The sequence below is a fragment of the Ranitomeya imitator genome, chromosome 3 (genome assembly GCF_032444005.1).
Source record: "Ranitomeya imitator isolate aRanImi1 chromosome 3, aRanImi1.pri, whole genome shotgun sequence".
Taxonomy (NCBI): Eukaryota; Metazoa; Chordata; class Amphibia; order Anura; family Dendrobatidae; genus Ranitomeya; species Ranitomeya imitator.
Genome location: NC_091284.1, coordinates 431299 through 444662, shown reverse-complemented (window position 1 = coordinate 444662; position 13364 = coordinate 431299). Strand labels below are relative to the sequence as shown.

General features: G+C 50.5%; 1 protein-coding gene across 1 annotated transcript in view; it reads left to right on the top strand.

The window, feature by feature from the left end:
* Nucleotides 1-13364, top strand: part of LOC138671501 (uncharacterized) — a gene marked incomplete at its 3' end in the record, with an annotated part of 224974 nt that overhangs the window by 190112 nt on the left and 21498 nt on the right. Inside the window, exon 7 of the mRNA XM_069759677.1 lies at nucleotides 3960-4457. Within this exon, the coding sequence (XP_069615778.1) occupies nucleotides 3960-4457 (498 nt within the window). The remainder of the gene's footprint in view (nucleotides 1-3959; nucleotides 4458-13364) is intronic.

Here is a 13364-nt window from a genome sequence, read left to right as displayed (position 1 = left end):
CACACCACTGGTCCCCTCACACCACTGGTTCCCTCACACCACTGGTCCCCTCACACTACTGGTCCCTTTACACCACTGGTCCCCTCACACCACTGGTTCCCTCACGCCACTGGTTCCCTCACACCACTGGTCCCCTCATACCACTGGTCCCCTCACACTACTGGTCCCTTTACACCACTGGTTCCCGCCCACCACTGCTTCCCTCACACTACTGGTCCCCTCACACCACTGGTCCCTGCCCATCACTGGTTCCCGCCCACCACTGCTTCCCTCACACTACTGGTCCCCCCACACCACTGGTCCCTGCCCACTCCTCCAAAGCGTGTGGAGGGGAAGTGGGTGGGTATATATATATATATATATATATATATATATATATATATATATATATATATATATATATATATATATACGGTATATATATATATACTAGATTGTGGCCCGATTCTAACGCATCGGGTATTATAGAATATGCATGTTCCCATAGTATATGGAAAATGATGATTCCAGAATTAGCGGCAGACTGTGCCCGTCGCTGATTGGTTGAGGCAACCTTTATGACATCATCGTCGCCATGGAAACCATTATGACATCTACGTTGATACTGTGCCCGTCGCTGAATCAGAGACGCGGGATGTCTACGTCCTTTATGACATCATCGTCGCTGTGCCCGTCGCTGATTGATTGGTCGAGGCCGCCAGGCCTCGACCAGAGACGCGGGATTTCTACGTCGATGCTGTGCCGGTCTCTGATTGGTCGAGGCCTGGCGGCCTCGACCAATCAGAGACGCGGGATTTCCAGGACAGACAGACAGAAAGACAGACAGACGGAAAAACCCTTAGACAATTATATATATAGATACTAGATTGTGGCCCGATTCTAACGCATCGGGTATTCTAGAATATGCATGTCCCCGTAGTATATGGACAATGATGATTCCAGAATTCGCGGCAGACTGTGCCCGTCGCTGATTGGTTGAGGCAACCTTTATGACATCATCGTCGCCATGGCAACCATTATGACATCATCGTCACTGTGCCCGTTGCTGGTTGGTCGAGGCAACTTTTATGACATCATCGTCGCCATGGCAACCATTATGACATCATCGTCGCTGTGCCCGTTGCTGATTGGTCGAGGCCTGGCAGCCTCAACCAATCAGAGACGCGGGATGTCTACGTCCTTTATGACATCATCGTCATACATGGCCTGGCCTGGCGGCCTCGACCAATCAGAGACGCGGGATTTCCAGGACAGACAGACGGAAAAACCCTTAGACAATTATATATATAGATAGCACATGTGTAAAAGGCAGGGCCAGAGCCGTAGTCGTGGCTGAGAAGAACTGGTTACGCGTGCCCTGGCCCCCAGTAACATGTAAACAATGTCCCTTCTGCAGCATACCTTTCGCTTCACCCTCTGCATCATCTGGGTCCCATCGGGCTGGCTGAAGTTCCACTGCTTCTGTTGTACAATAAGAGGCAGAGTCCTTTTCAAACTTAAAATGATGAACTTTACTATTTGCTTGTCGCAGCACATTCTTGACAGTTACATCATCAACATTAGGTTCCACACAGTTCCCATTCTCCACTCTCCCTATGCTTTCACCTACGTCCTGCAGTACATTACGGGGTCGTATGGCCTCCTGCGATAACACAGCTTCCTCCCTGTGTGAGCTCATGACACTTGAGGATTCCCTTGGCCGTTTCGCCCTTGTACGGAGGTCATCAGCCCAAGCAATGATCTGCCACATGGTGAGCGACCTAAGTTCCTGTACTGGTCAAGGACCACTTCTCTAGCTTCTGTCCCGAACTGTGTTTACACTGCTGCCTCAGCTGTACTTGTTATCCATCCGGAACTCTTAATGGCTGGGTATAACACTTTAACGTTGCAGAGCTATCTGCCCAGCACAGGCACTAGGCCCTCACTAACTCTAAACAGGAAGACACTTTCCTCTTGACACAGACAGCCCCTCCTACATAACTATGTATAATATTTTGCCCATCTAGTGTCCGACTAAGGGTATTGCACTAACCCTATCACATACAGTACATATAACTAAGTGTAATAAATACAGTACATATAACATCATGACTTTTTATACAACTATACACTCTTAAGGGGGTAGAGGTATGACACCCCCTTACGCATGCAACAGGCTGAAATTACAATCAAGACACACCATATTACATGGCGCCGCTACTCTCCCAATCAGTGTACCAGGCAGTCAGGATGTGGTCACTGGTTATACTGGGATGGATTATCTGGCAGATTTACCAGTTATGATCTGGTCACTGGTTATATTGGGATGAATTATCACTGGTTATACTGGGATGGATTATCAGGCAGGTTTCCCAGTCAGGATGTGGTTACTGGTTATACTGGGATGGATTATTACTGGTTATGCTGGGATGGATTATCGGGCAAGTTTTCCAGTCAGTCAGGATGTGGTCAATGGTTATACTGGGATGGATTATTACTGGTTATGATGGGATGGATTATCACTGGTTATACTGGGATGGTTTATCACTGGTTATACTGGGATGGATTATCGGGCAGGTTTCCCAGTCAGGATGTGGGCACTGGTTATACTGGGATGGTTTATCACTGGTTATACTGGGATGGATTATTACTGGTTATGATAGGATGGATTATCGGGCAGGTTTCCCAGTCAGGATGTGGGCACTGGTTATACTGGGATGGTTTATCACTGGTTATACTGGGATGGATTATTAATGGTTATGATGGGATGGATTATCGGGCAGGTTTCCCAGTCAGGATGTGGGCACTGGTTATACTGGGATGGTTTATCACTGGTTATACTGGGATGGATTATCACTGGTTATGCTGGGATGGATTATTGGGCAGGATTCCCAGTTAGGATGTGGGCACTGGTTATACTGGGATGGTTTATCACTGGTTATACTGGGATGGATTATTACTGGTTATGATGGGATGGATTATCGGGCAGGTTTCCCAGTCAGGATGTGGGCACTGGTTATACTGGGATGGTTTATCACTGGTTATACTGGGATGGTTTATCACTGGTTATACTGGGATGGATTATCGGGCAGGTTTCCCAGTCAGGATGTGGGCACTGGTTATACTGGGATGGTTTATCACTGGTTATACTGGGATGGATTATCGGGCAGGTTTCCCATTCAGGATGTGGGCACTGGTTATACTGGGATGGTTTATCACTGGTTATACTGGGATGGATTATCACTGGTTATGCTGGGATGGATTACCACCCTACATCTCCTCCCTGGTCTCAGTCTACCACCCTACCCGTGCCCTCCGCTCCGCTGATGACCTCAGGTTAGCATCCTCAATAATCAGAACCTCCCACTCCCGTCTCCAAGACTTTACACGTGCTGCGCCGATTCTTTTTAATTCACTACCTAGGTTAATACGATTAATCCCCAATCCCCACAGTTTTAAGCGTACCCTAAAAACTCATTTGTTCAGACTGGCCTACCGCCTCAATGCATTAACCTAACGATCCCTGTGTGGCCTATTTATAAAAAAAAAAAAAAGGTTCCTCGCATCATGTTCTCATTCACTTTATGCAGTTAATAGCCCTCTGTGTCTGTACTGCTACATACTTAGGCAGTTAACTGGTTCATGCAGCTTTACATGAACACACGAGCCTTACACTATGGCCGGTCCGAATAACTAAAGCAATTGTCACCATCCACCTCTCGTGTCTCCCCTTTTCCTCATAGTTTGTAGCTTGCGAGCAGCAGGGCCCTCACTCCTCTTGGTATCTGTATTGAACTGTATTTCTGTTATGCTGTAATGTCTATTGTCTGTACAAGTCCCCTCTATAATTTGTAAAGCGCTGCGGAATATGTTGGCGCTATATAAATAAAAATTATTATTATTATCGGGCAGGATTCCCAGTCAGGATGTGCTCCCTAGTTGTTATACCTCCTGATTTCGGTTGTGTCTCCTTCCTGTAGATCCTCCAGTCCTTTCTGAGATCACCGGCAGCGATTTGCTGACTGACATGACCAGGACCACACTGACGTTTTATGTTCAGAACTTCAAGCCTAACGACCTGGAGATCTCTGTACGTCTGAGGAGACGAGGAGAGGAGATGAAGACCATCCACACCTGGAGATCCAGAGCTCCCGCTCCCTCAGCCCGAGCCATGAGGGATGAGGATGCTGGGGGTAGTAGTGTGAATATAGACGTAGAGCGTCAGAGTCTGCTGAATGGGGCTGTCAGTCAAACACAGGGGCCCCTACACCTGGACATGGCGGCCGTGCTGGCCCCCAGTAGACCCGGGCTGCTTCGCTTCATTCGCTGGCAGAGACTTTCCACTTACAGCTGTCAATGTTCTGCTCACATCACTCCCAGCTATGCTGAGGACAACGGAGCAGAACTGTCCGTCCATGTGTTTCACCCGGCTCTGACAGAAGCTGCCTGCATCAGCAGGACCCTGCGGGTCACCGGAGGTAAGATCACCTGCCAGAGTTATATGGGGTCGCTCACGATGGGTTCCTCCTCCGGTTATTGCTGACGTCCTCCATCAGTCTTTATACGCTGGTTACCTCATTGATTTTTATTCACCAGTGGTTACTTGTAGTTTATGGTCATACAGTATAAAGCTAAAACATGAGGATCTGCAGTGTAAAGTATGGAGGAAAGACAAAGCAGCAGCAGAAGGTGAATGCTTGTTGGGTTTCGGCATTATCAGTCTTTTGCCACGGATGTAAAAATAGTGGCAAACTAAGACACACTCCATACTTAGAGTAATTTGTGACTTTTTGCCTATTTTTTACAACTTCTGCTACACTGTAAAAGTGGGCACAGTTTAGTGTGAATTGGCGTGGGCTTCTGCTGTGCGGCTCCTGGTGTGAGCTTCCTGGCGTGGGGCTCCTGGTGTGGGGCTTCCTGGCTTGTGCTCCTGGCGTGGGGCTCCTGGTGTGGGGCTTCCTGGCTTGTGCTCCTGGCGTGGGGCTCCTGGTGTGAGGCTTCTGATGTGGGATCCTGCTGTGGGCTCCTGACATGGGGCTCCTGGCTTGGGGCTGCTGGCGTGGGGCTCCTGGCGTCGGCTCCTGCTGTGGGCTCCTGGTGTGGGGCTCCTGGGGTGGGGCATCTGGCATGGGGCTCCTGCTGTGGGCACCTGGCGTGGGCTCCTGCTGTGGTCTCCTGGCTTGGAGCTCCTGGTGTGGAGGTCCTGCCGTGAGCTTCTGGCATGGGCTCCTGCCGTGGGGCTCCTGCTGTGGGCTTCTGGCGTGGGCTCCTGCAGTGGAGATCCTGGCATGGGGATCCTGGCTTGGGCTCCTGCCATGGGGCTCCTGGTGTGGAGGTCCTGCCATCGTGCTCCTGGTGTGGGGCTTATGGCATGGGTTCCTGCTGTGGGTTACTGGGGTGGACTCCTGGCGTGGGCTTCTGCCGTGGGCTCCTGCCGGGGGGCTCCTGGCTTGGGCTCCTGGTGTGAGGCTGCTGCCATGTGCTCCTTCTGTGGGCTCCTGGGGTGGGCTCCTGGCATAGGGCTCCTGGTGTGAGGTTACAGGTGTGGGCTCTTGCCGTGGACTCCGGCATGGTCTCCTGCTGTGGGCTTCTGGCATGGGCTTCTGCCGTGGGGCTCCTGGCTTGGGCTCCTGGCGTGGGGCTCCTGGCATGGGGCTCCAGATGTGGGGCTCCTGGTGTGGGCTCCGGCATAGTCTTCTGCTGTGGGCTTCTGGCATGGGCTCCTGGCGTGGGGCCCCTGCCGTGGGTTCCTGGTGTCGGGTTCCTGGCGTGGGGCTCCTGGTGTGGTCTCCTGGCATGGGGCTCCTGGTTTGGGCTTTTGGCATGAGCTCCTGTCATGGGGCTCCTTGTTGTGAATTCTGTGGCAGAGCTCCCTCCTGTGGTCACAAGTGGTACTTCGGCTGATTCTCTCTGTGAGCTTCTGTTGGTGGAGGGAAGTGGTACTGCGGCTTCTGAGTTTCCTCCCTCAGGTGATCTGGTGAGGTCGTTAGGTGCTTCTCTACTTAACTCCACCTAATGCTTTGATCCTGGCTTCCTGTCAATGTTCCAGTGTTGGACTTGCTTTTCCCTGGATCATTCCTGTGGCCTGCTGCTCTGCATAGCTAAGTTCTTCTTTGCTATTTGTTTGCTATTTTTTCTGTCCAGCTTGTCTAATTTGTTGCTGGAAGCTCTGGGACGCAAAGGGTGTACCTCCGTGCCGTTAGTTCGGTGCGGAGGGTCTTTTTGCCCCCTTTGCGTGGTTTTCTTTAGGGTTTTGTGTAGACCGCAAAGTTACCTTTCTATCCTCGCTCTGTTAAGAAAGTCGGGCCTCACTTTGCTGAATCTATTTCATCTCTACGTTTGTCTTTTCATCTTAACTCACAGTCATTATATGTGGGGGGCTGCCTTTTCCTTTGGGGTATTTCTCTGAGGCAAGGTAGGCTTATTTTCTATCTTCAGGCTAGTTAGTTTCTCAGGCTGTGCCGAGTTGCATAGGTAGAGTTAGGCGCAATCCATGGCTGCCTCTAGTGTTGTTTGGAGAGGAATAGGGATTGCGGTCTGCAGAGTTCCCACGTCTCAGAGCTCGTTCTATGATTTTGGGTTATTGTCATATCACTGTATGTGCTCTGACCGCTATGTCCATTGTGGTACTGAATTGCCTTTCATAACAGTACAGGAAGCCAAAAGTACTAATGATTCTCAATAGAGGGGAAAAAAGAAGTTCTGAGACCATTTTATTTTCTTTGCACTGTGTTTTGCTTTTTTTTTCCCCTAGACATTTGGGTGGCTCAGTACACAGGTGTAGCGATGGACATTAGAAGTCTGTCTTCATCTGTGGATCAGCTCTCGGCAAGAGTACAAAAGATTCAAGACACTATTGATCAGAAATCTGTTAGAACCAAGAATTCCTATTCCTGATTTGTTTTTTGGAGATAGAACTAAGTTTCTGAGTTTCAAAAATAATTGTAAATTATTTCTGGCCTTGAAACCTCGCTCCTCTGGTGATCCAGTTCAACAGGTTTTGATTGTTATTTCTTTTTTGCGCGGTGACCCTCAGGACTGGGCATTTTCTCTTGCGCCAGGAGATCCTGCATTGAGTAATATCGATGCGTTTTTCCTGGCGCTCGGATTGCTGTACCATGAACCTAATTCAGTGGATCAGGCAGAGAAAAATTTGCTGGCTCTTTGTCAGGGTCAGGATGAGATAGAGGTATACTGTCATAAATTTAGAAAGTGGTCCGTGCTCACTCAATGGAATGAATCTGCGCTGGCAGCTATGTTCAGAAAGGGTCTCTCTGAAGCCCTTAAGGATGTCATGGTGGGATTTCCTATGCCTGCTGGTTTGAATGAGTCTGTCTTTGGCCATTCAGATCGGTCGACGCTTGCGTGAGCGTAAATCTGTGCACCATTTGGCGGTATTACCTGAGCTTAAACCTGAGCCTATGCAGTGCGATAGGACTTTGACCAGAGTTGAACGGCAAGAACACAGACGTCTGAATGGGCTGTGTTTCTACTGTGGTGATTCCACTCATGCTATCTCTGATTGTCCTAAGCGCACTAAGCGGTTCGCTAGGTCTGCCACCATTGGTACGGTACAGTCAAAATTTCTTCTGTCTGTTACCTTGATCTACTCTTTGTCATCGTATTCTGTCATGGCATTTGTGGATTCAGGCGCTGCCCTGAATTTGATGGACTTGGAGTATGCTAAGCGTTGTGGGTTTCTCTTAGAGCCCTTGCAGTGTCCTATTCCATTGAGAGGAATTGATGCCACGCCTTTGGCCAAGAATAAGCCTCAATACTGGACCCAGCTGACCATGTGCATGGCTCCTGCACATCAGGAGGTTATTCGCTTTCTGGTGTTGCATAATCTGCATGATCTGGTCGTGTTGGGGTTGCCATGGCTACAAGCCCATAATCCAGTATTAGATTGGAAATCCATGTCGGTGTCCAGCTGGGGTTGTCAGGGGGTACATGGTGATGTTCCATTTCTGTCAATTTCGTCATCCACCCCTTCTGAGGTTCCAGAGTTCTTGTCTGATTACCGGGATGTATTTGATGAGCCCAAGTCCGATGCCCTACCTCCGCATAGGGATTGTGATTGTGCTATCAATTTGATTCCTGGTAGTAAATTCCCAAAAGGTCGACTGTTTAATTTATCCGTGCCTGAGCACGCCGCTATGCGCAGTTATGTGAAGGAGTCCTTGGAGAAGGGGCATATTCGCCCGTCATCGTCACCATTAGGAGCAGGGTTCTTTTTTGTAGCCAAGAAGGATGGTTCGCTGAGACCTTGTTGGTCGCTGTTTTTTGCCCGTTTTGACTTTGTGATTTCGTACCTTCCGGGCTCTAAAAATGTGAAGGCGGATGCTCTGTCTAGGAGTTTTGTGCCCGACTCTCCGGGTGTATCTGAGCCGGCGGGTATCCTCAAAGAGGGAGTAATTGTGTCTGCCATCTCCCCTGATTTGCGGCGGGTGCTGCAAAAATTTCAGGCTAATAAACCTGATCGTTGTCCAGCGGAGAGACTGTTTGTCCCTGATAAGTGGACCAATAAATTTATCTCTGAGGTTCATTGTTCGGTTTTGGCTGGTCATCCTGGAATCTTTGGTACCAGAGAGTTAGTGGCTAGATCCTTTTGGTGGCCGTCTCTGTCACGGGATGTGCGTACTTTTGTGCAGTCCTGTGGGATTTGTGCTCGGGCTAAGCCCTGCTGTTCTCGTGCCAGTGGGTTGCTTTTGCCCTTGCCGGTCCCGAAGAGGCCTTGGACACATATCTCTATGGATTTTATTTCTGATCTTCCTGTTTCTCAAAAGATGTCAGTCATTTGGGTGGTCTGTGATCGCTCTTCTAAGATGGTCCATTTGGTACCCTTGTCTAAATTGCCTTCCTCCTCTGATTTGGTGCCATTGTTCTTCCAGCATGTGGTTCGTTTACATGGCATTCCAGATAATATCGTTTCTGACAGAGGTTCCCAGTTTGTTTCAAGGTTTTTTCGAGCCTTTTGTGGTAGGATGGGCATTGACTTGTCTTTTTCCTCGGCTTTCCATCCTCAGACTAATGGCCAGACCGAACGAACCAATCAGACCTTGGAAACATATCTGAGATGCTTTGTTTCTGCCGATCAGGATGACTGGGTGTCCTTTTTGCCTTTGGCTGAGTTCGCCCTTAATAATCGGGCCAGCTCGGCTACCTTGGTTTCGCCATTTTTCTGCAATTCTGGGTTCCATCCTCGTTTCTCTTCAGGACAGGTTGAGTCTTCGGACTGTCCTGGTGTGGATACGGTGGTGGACAGGTTGCAGCAGATTTGGACTCATGTAGTGGACAATTTGACCTTGTCCCAGGAGAAGGCTCAACGTTTCGCTAATCGCAGACGCCGTGTGGGTCCCCGACTTCGTGTTGGGGATCTGGTTTGGTTATCTTCTCATCATATTCCTATGAAGGTTTCCTCTCCTAAGTTTAAACCTCGTTCTATTGGTCCGTATGGGATTTCTGAGGTTCTTAATCCTGTGTCTTTTCGTCTGACCCTTCCAGATTATTTTTCCATACATAACGTATTCCATAGGTCATTGTTGCGGAGATACGTGGCACCTATGGTTCCATCTGTTGATCCTCCTGCCCCGGTTTTGGTGGAGGGGGAATTGGAGTATATTGTGGAGAAGATTTTGGATTCTCGTGTTTCTAGACGGAAACTCCAGTATCTGGTTAAATGGAAGGGTTATGCTCAGGAAGATAATTCCTGGGTTTTTGCCTCTGATGTCCATGCTCCCGATCTTGTTCGTGCCTTTCATGTGGCTCATCCTGGTCGGCCTGGGGGCTCTGGTGAGGGTTCGGTGACCCCTCCTCAAGGGGGGGTACTGTTGTGAATTCTGTGGCAGAGCTCCCTCCTGTGGTCACAAGTGGTAATTCGGCTGATTCTCTCTGTGAGCTTCTGTTGGTGGAGGGAAGTGGTACTGCGGCTTCTGAGTTTCCTCCCTCAGGTGATCTGGTGAGGTCGTTAGGTGCTTCTCTACTTAACTCCACCTAATGCTTTTATCCTGGCTTCCTGTCAATGTTCCAGTGTTGGACTTGCTTTTCCCTGGATCATTCCTGTGGCCTGCTGCTCTGCATAGCTAAGTTCTTCTTTGCTATTTGTTTGCTATTTTTTCTGTCCAGCTTGTCTAATTTGTTGCTGGAAGCTCTGGGACGCAAAGGGTGTACCTCCGTGCCGTTAGTTCGGTGCGGAGGGTCTTTTTGCCCCCTTTGCGTGGTTTTCTTTAGGGTTTTGTGTAGACCGCAAAGTTACCTTTCTATCCTCGCTCTGTTAAGAAAGTCGGGCCTCACTTTGCTGAATCTATTTCATCTCTACGTTTGTCTTTTCATCTTAACTCACAGTCATTATATGTGGGGGGCTGCCTTTTCCTTTGGGGTATTTCTCTGAGGCAAGGTAGGCTTATTTTCTATCTTCAGGCTAGTTAGTTTCTCAGGCTGTGCCGAGTTGCATAGGCAGAGTTAGGCGCAATCCACGGCTGCCTCTAGTGGTGTTTGGAGAGGATTAGGGATTGCGGTCTGCAGAGTTCCCACGTCTCAGAGCTCGTTCTATGATTTTGGGTTATTGTCATATCACTGTATGTGCTCTGACCGCTATGTCCATTGTGGTACTGAATTGCCTTTCATAACAGCTCCTGGTGTCGGGCTCCTGGTGAGGGGCGTCTGGTGTGGGCTCTGGCATAGTCTCATGCTGTGGGCTTCTGGCATGGGTTCCTAACGTGGAGCTCCTGGCTTGGGCTCCTGCTGTGTGCTCCTGGTGTGGGGTTCCTGGCGTGGGACTCCTGGCTTGGGCTTTTGGTGTGGGGCTCCTGGCTTGGGCTCCTGCCGTTGGGCTCCTGTCTTGGGTTCCTGCTGTGGTGCCCCTGGTGTGAAGCTCCTGGCGTGGGGATCCTAGTGTGGGGGTCCTAGCATGGGCTCCTGGGGTGAGGCTCCTGGCATGGGGCTCCTGGTGTGGGCTGTGGCATGGTCTCCTGCTGTGGGCTTCTGGCATGGGCTCCTGCCTTGGGGCTCCTGGTGTGGGCTTCTGGCATGGGCTCCTGCCATGGGGATCCTGGCATGGGGCTCCTGGCTTGGGCTACTGCTGTGGGGCTCCTGGTGTGGGGCTCCTAGCTCCTGGGGTAGGCTCCTGGCATAGGGCTACCAGGGTGGGGCTCTTGGTGTGGGCTCCTGCCATGGGCTCTGGCATGGTCTCCTGCTATGGGCTCCTGGCTTGGGCTCCTGGCTTGGGCTCCTGGTGTGGGGCTCCTGGTGTGGGGCTCCTGGTGTGGGGCTCTTGGTGTGGGCTCTGGCGTAGTCTCCTGCTATGGGATTCTGGCATGGGTTTCTAACGTGGAGCTCTTGGCTTGGGCTCCTGGTGTGGGGCTCCTGCTGTGGGCTCCTGGTGTGAGGTTCCTGGCGTTGGACTCCTGGCTTGGGCTTTTGATGTGGGGCTCCTGGCTTGGGCTCCTGGTGTGGGGATCCTGGTGTGAGGCTCCTGGCGTGGGGATCCTGGTGTGGGGGTCCTAGCATGGGCTCCTGCTTTGGGCTCCTGGCATGGTGATCCTGGTGTGGGGCTCCTGGTGTGGGGTTCCTTGTGTGGGGTTCCTGGTGTGGGGTTCCTTGTGTGGGGTTCCTGGTTTGGTCTCCTGGCGTGGGGCTCCTGGTGTGGGGCCCCTGGCATGGGCTCCTGGTGTGTGGATCCTTGCATGGGCTCCTTGTGTGGAGATCCTGGTGTGGAGGTCCTGCCGTGGGGCTCCTGGTGTGGGCTTCTGGCATGGGCTCCTGGCGTGAGGATCCTGGTGTGGGGGTCCTAGCATGGGCTCCTGGGGTGAGGCACCTGGCATGGGGATTCTGGTGTGGGGCTCCTGGCGTAGGGATCCTGGTGTGGGGGTCCTGCCTTGGGGCTCCTGGTATGGGCTCCTGGTGTGGGCTTCTGGCATGGGCTCCGGGTGTGGGGCTCCTGGCTTGGGCTCCTGCCGTGTGGCTCCTGGTGTGGGTCTACTGGCATGGGCTCCTGCCGTGGGGTTCCTGGCGTGGGGCTCCTGGCTTCTGGCATGGGCTCCTGCCGTGGGCTCCTTGTGTGGGGCTCCCGGCATGGGTTCCTGACGTGAGGCTCCTGCTGTGAGCTCCGAAATGATATAACATATTACAGGGGGGAGGTGATAATAATGTTATATCAGTACAGCAGGGCCACATTATGCACAGGCTCCGGAGTGATATAACATATTACAGGTCAGAGGAGGTGAAAATAATGTTATATCAGTACAGCGGGGTCACACTGTACAAGGGCTCCAGAGTGATATAACATATTACAGGTCGGGGGAAGGTGATAATAACGTTATATCAGTACAGCCGGGGTCACACTGTACACAGACTCCAGAGTGATATAACATATCACAGGGAGGAGGTGATAATAACATTATATCAGTACAGCCGGGGTCACACTGTACACGGGCTCTGGAGTGATATAACATATTACAGGGGAGGTGATAATAACGTTATATCAGTACATCCGGGGTCACACTGTACACAGACTCCGGAGTGATATAACATATCACAGGTCGGGGGAGGGGATAATAACATTATATCAGTACCGCCGGGGTCACACTGTACACAGACTCCGGAGTGATATAACATATTACAGGTCGGGGGAGGTGATAATAACATTATATCAATACAGCCGGGGTCACACTGTACACAGACTCCGGAGTGATATAACATATCACAGGTCGGGGGAGGTGATAATAACATTATATCAGTACAGCCGGGGTCACACTGTACACAGACTCCGGAGTGATATAACATATCACAGGTCGGGGGAGGTGATAATAACATTATATCAGTACAGCCGGGGTGACACTGTACACAGACTCCGGAGTGATATAACATATTACAGGGGAGGTGATAACGTTATATCAGTACAGCCGGGGTCACACTGTACACAGGCTCCGGAGTGATATAACGTATTACAGGGGAGGTGATAATAACATTATATCAGTACAGCCGGGGTCACACTGTACACAGACTCCGGAGTGATATAACATATTACAGGGGAGGTGATAATAACATTATATCAGTACAGCCGGGGTCACACTGTACACAGACTCCGGAGTGATATAACATATTACAGGGGAGGTGATAATAACATTATATCAGTACAGCCGGGGTCACACTGTACACAGACTCCGGAGTGATATAACATATCACAGGTTGGGGGAGGTGATAATAACATTATATCAGTACAGCCGGGGTCACACTGTACACAGACTCCGGAGTGATATAACATATCACAGGTCGGGGGAGGTGATAATAACATTATATCAGTACAGCCGGGGTCACACTGTACACAGACTCCGGAGTGATATAACATATCACAGGGAGGAGGTGATAATAACATTATATCAGTA